Genomic DNA, 4,096 nt, shown 5'->3' on the forward strand with positions numbered 1-4,096 from the left:
TCCCAACCTCCCAACCCCAACCCAACCCAACCCCAACCCCAACCCCAACCCCAACCCCAACCCCAACCCCAACCCGTTGCAACTTACTTAAAATTGTTATTATAATGAATAAAATAATATAATAGCCTTATTTATCAAGAGGCCACCTCAGACACTTCCTTATCATCTGCAAATTTATTGAAAATTTGCTCGATCGACGCTTGCTTTATGGAATATTGTTGGATAGAGAGGACTTATTTGCTATCCTCGAGTATTTTAAATATATTTCCTGCAGTAATGGTGGCTTCTGTTTTAAATCGAACGAATGTTTGAAATGCTTAGATAATTTCAATGCCATTCAGCATTTTCTAGAGTTCCTTCGAAAGTTTCTGCACCCTTTTCTTGATTAGTAAGAATTCAATCACGGAATTTAACGACACTTTCTTCCTTTTCTAGAGCTAGTGCCAGATATAGGAAGCAGATCCCTATTTGCTTATTTATTTTTTAGTCTTCTTTGACACATTCAATTCAGTCAAGACTTACTCTAACTCTCCTGACGTGAGGTCTACTTTGGTTTAGACCAAACTCAATTTTGTTTTTGCCCGCTAAATTTCTGTTGGCTTCAAATTTTTCACCTTTATTTATAATTCATAGCCTTTCCCGAATTTCGATTTGATGTGCTGAGGAGTGCCAAAGCATCTAAAATTTCCAGATACCATGATAGCTAGTTTCGTCGATAGGGCTTCCGCTTCTTACATTGAGTGAGTTGTTAAAACAACAGTTGATTGTTTTTTCTCTGTTGAAATCCTGGAAATAATTTTCCACATGAACCTCCTCGCCTTCGGGTCCATTCCCGTCGAAGGCTCATCTAAGAAGACAATGCTTGGATTTCCAATCATAGCCATCGCTACAGAGAGCTTTCTTTTGTTGCCTCCTGAAAGGGTTCCTGACAGCTTGTCTGTATACTACTCGAGATCCATTTATTTGATCTTTCTTGCAATGGCTTTCGCTTTATGCTTGGACGGCAGGCATTTCAATACATAGTAAAGTTAGAGCTGCTCTTTGACAGTGAGATTTTAAATGAGTGCATCGAATTGGGGACAGTATCCGAGACTCTTGCGAATCGTGTGTAAATTTTAGCTGCTTTTCATTCCACAGAAATAGCTGTCCCCTGATGTTGACACAATTTACCCAGCAAGCATTTTGAACGTGGTTGTCTTGCCTGCCCCATTCACTCCTAGTAACCCGAAAACTTCTCCCTTGCTTATCCCGAACGATATATTGTCCACTGCAATTTTTGGTTTCTTTTCTCTATCTATTATATACACTTTTCTCAGTTTTTTTGAGAGGATTTAATATTCGTTTGGGTTTGCTTTTAAGGCCTTTTATTATTCAGCGATTACATCATCGTCAAGAATTCGATTGGCTTCATCAGTTTGTCCTTCAGATGTAAAAAATCTCATAAATTTCTCATTGTTCTGCAGAGCTTCTATTGCAAACACTATTAATGAAAACAGGATGGTTCCTACTCCTAAGAATATAATTGAAGCCAAAGAGATTTATGAATCGAATACTCCAACTCTATTAGCTTAAGTTGTTTGAGAATTGAAGAGTTTAAGACTGGCGATGTTTACCAATCCTTAGCCAAATGAGAAAGCGGGGAAGATTCTCAGTGGCCATGCAATTCTTTTGGCGATAAGTGCAGAATCCCCCACATTAAGCCAACGAAGCATCAAAGTTAGAACTGGCATGAAGCCACCAAATATCACATTAAAGAAATAGATAATTCCTTGAGCACTTCCATAGCTGGTAAAAAAAGTGGACATAATGTAAGTCAGAGGTATATTTGCCAGCCCATACAAAAAGAATATTAAAGCCGTTGCTGTCAATGCCTCTCCTTATATTAAGGGCTCTATTTTGAGTGCAACACACACGCCTACTGAGAAACCAGCTACTATTGCATAAAGTATCACATCGTACAAATAGTTTCCCACCCAGTATGATCCAATGTTCATGCCGCTGACAATTTGTTGATGCTTACTTTTATCCGCTCTTTCCTTTACGATAAAGGCAGCAATGGATGAAAATTTGAAAGCGAGAGCGATAGAAAACATCAGCGCACCCAACAACCCAGATATCCCATTATTAAGTTACATTTGCTGAAAAGTCAGCGGCAGAGGATAGTTAGTTATCACTATTTTTATGTTTTTATTTGCTACTTGATTTATGTATGTTTCAGCCGCCAATGTTTGGAGTGTCAAAATTGAACTTGGAGATTTTGTATTCACAATAGTTGTAAAGGGCAATAATGTTAGCGAATCTGATATGACCTTTGGAGACGATATGAATAGTCCTCCTTTTAGTTATGGTAATCTTTTCTTTTATGTAAATAATGCCCCGGAGTCGAAGGCTGCATCAGAAGCTGTTACATATTTGATCACATTTATTTAATCGGAATAAACTTATGCGATCTTTGCAGTCAATGAGTCCAAGTAAGCAGAATCTGCAGGGATCGAGGACATCGGCAACAACACTGGGTTTCTCTCTTTCAGATACATTTTGTACGAAAATTATTCTGCTTTGTAGTCCTTCACAAATGAAACAGTCATAAGTAGCAATGCCAAGATGATAATAACCATCGGCAACACTAATTAGAATAGAAAGCTCTTGAGATCTCTTTTGATGACTCTGATTCTCTTTAGCATCGTAGCCTTGAAATGTGAATAAAATCTCTCCCAATTTCCATCTTCGCGGCCAAGTTTTTCAATATTCGAAATTTATTCCTATTCGCTATCTTTAAACTACGGAACTCCACTTTTTGTCACCTTTTCCGGATTTGCATCATCCAAAATTTATTTATTTTCCTTATTAGCTTGACCATGATCTCCGATCTTCAAAAATACCTATTAGAGAGTTGTGATGCTGATGCCATAGCTGTTAATTTCCAAATTCTCTTTGCTCGAATCGATTTACTAAAACATTTCGGAGAAGCCTTTTATCTCATCAAGAGGGAGCTGCATGCTTAACTCTGATGAAACATTAGAGAGGACAGTTGCATTTTTGATATGCTTTTTCACGATTGCAATAATGGGATTGCTCGCTGAATCTATGGACTTTTTGGCAAATGTAATATTATAGCCGACTCCATATTTATTCTTCAGATAGACGTTGGAGCCGAGGGCCATGAGCTCCCCACCAGCCATAATTGCTATCCTGTCGCCCAAGTAATCTGCTTCATCCATGAAGTGAGTTGTGAGCAAGATGATGCGTTCGCTTTTATAATTCTTGAGCATTTACCAGATATATCTTCTGGTAGATGTGTCGATTCCCGAAGTTGGCTCATCCAAGATAATCACCTTGGAGTTTCCTGAGAATGCCAGGGCCACTGACAATCTTCGCTTTTGGCCCCCTGATAAATTTTTCACACACTCATCTCTTTTTTCCTCCAAGTGGGCATCCTTTATCAGACTTTACACTTCAGTCTCTAATAGTTCCCCAGCCAAGTCTTTGAGTGTTGCATAAAGCCTTAAATGTTCCTCGACTGTGAGGTCATCATAGAGAGTATCGTGCTGGGGGCAGATCCCAATGATCTTGCGTATGCTTTCGACATTTGTTTCCCCACAGACTTCAATCAGTCCGGACGAAGGGTCGAGCATGCCGGTTAACATAGAAATTATCGTGGTTTTGCCAGCGCCATTATGCCCCAGCAAAGCAAAGATTTGGCCACTATAGATGTTCATGGATAAATTCTTGACTGCTTGAAACTTGCCAAAGTGTTTGCTGACATCGTCTATTTTGATCGAACTATTTGAACCCTCCATTTATCGAAATCTTTCTTCAACTTATTCAGGCTCCAAACTCAGTTGGCTCTTCAAATTCTGATTCGCCAACTCATTGCTCGAAGTTTGCTCAAGAGGCTTTTTTGCTTCATGGCCAATATCTGACCGATATAAAATATTTTAATTGATTTGTCTTTCAGATTCTCCTTTCATTCCAGACAATGGTTGTGGAGATATAGTCAGACTTTTGCGCGAATTCATTTTCTTCCTGCAGCAGAACAAGGGATGCTTTTTGAATCCCCACTAATTCGGGTAGACTTGTTCCAAGTACCATGTGA

General features: G+C 39.0%; 2 protein-coding genes across 2 annotated transcripts; both read right to left on the reverse strand.

The window, feature by feature from the left end:
* Positions 1–584: 584 nt before the first annotated feature.
* LOC148299264 (phospholipid-transporting ATPase ABCA3-like) lies at positions 585–1,442 on the reverse strand. The gene is given in 1 exon segment (XM_088276255.1): positions 585–1,442. A coding segment is annotated over 1 exon segment (858 nt).
* A 1,389-nt stretch (positions 1,443–2,831) lies between these two features.
* On the reverse strand, positions 2,832–3,800 carry LOC148299265 (phospholipid-transporting ATPase ABCA3-like). The gene is given in 1 exon segment (XM_088276256.1): positions 2,832–3,800. A coding segment is annotated over 1 exon segment (969 nt).
* Between the last annotated feature and the right edge of the window lie 296 nt (positions 3,801–4,096).

This window comes from Brachycentrus maculatus, unplaced genomic scaffold (genome assembly GCF_059751285.1).
Source record: "Brachycentrus maculatus isolate JH-2025_06_01 unplaced genomic scaffold, ASM5975128v1 h1tg001236l, whole genome shotgun sequence".
NCBI lineage: Eukaryota > Metazoa > Arthropoda > Insecta > Trichoptera > Brachycentridae > Brachycentrus > Brachycentrus maculatus.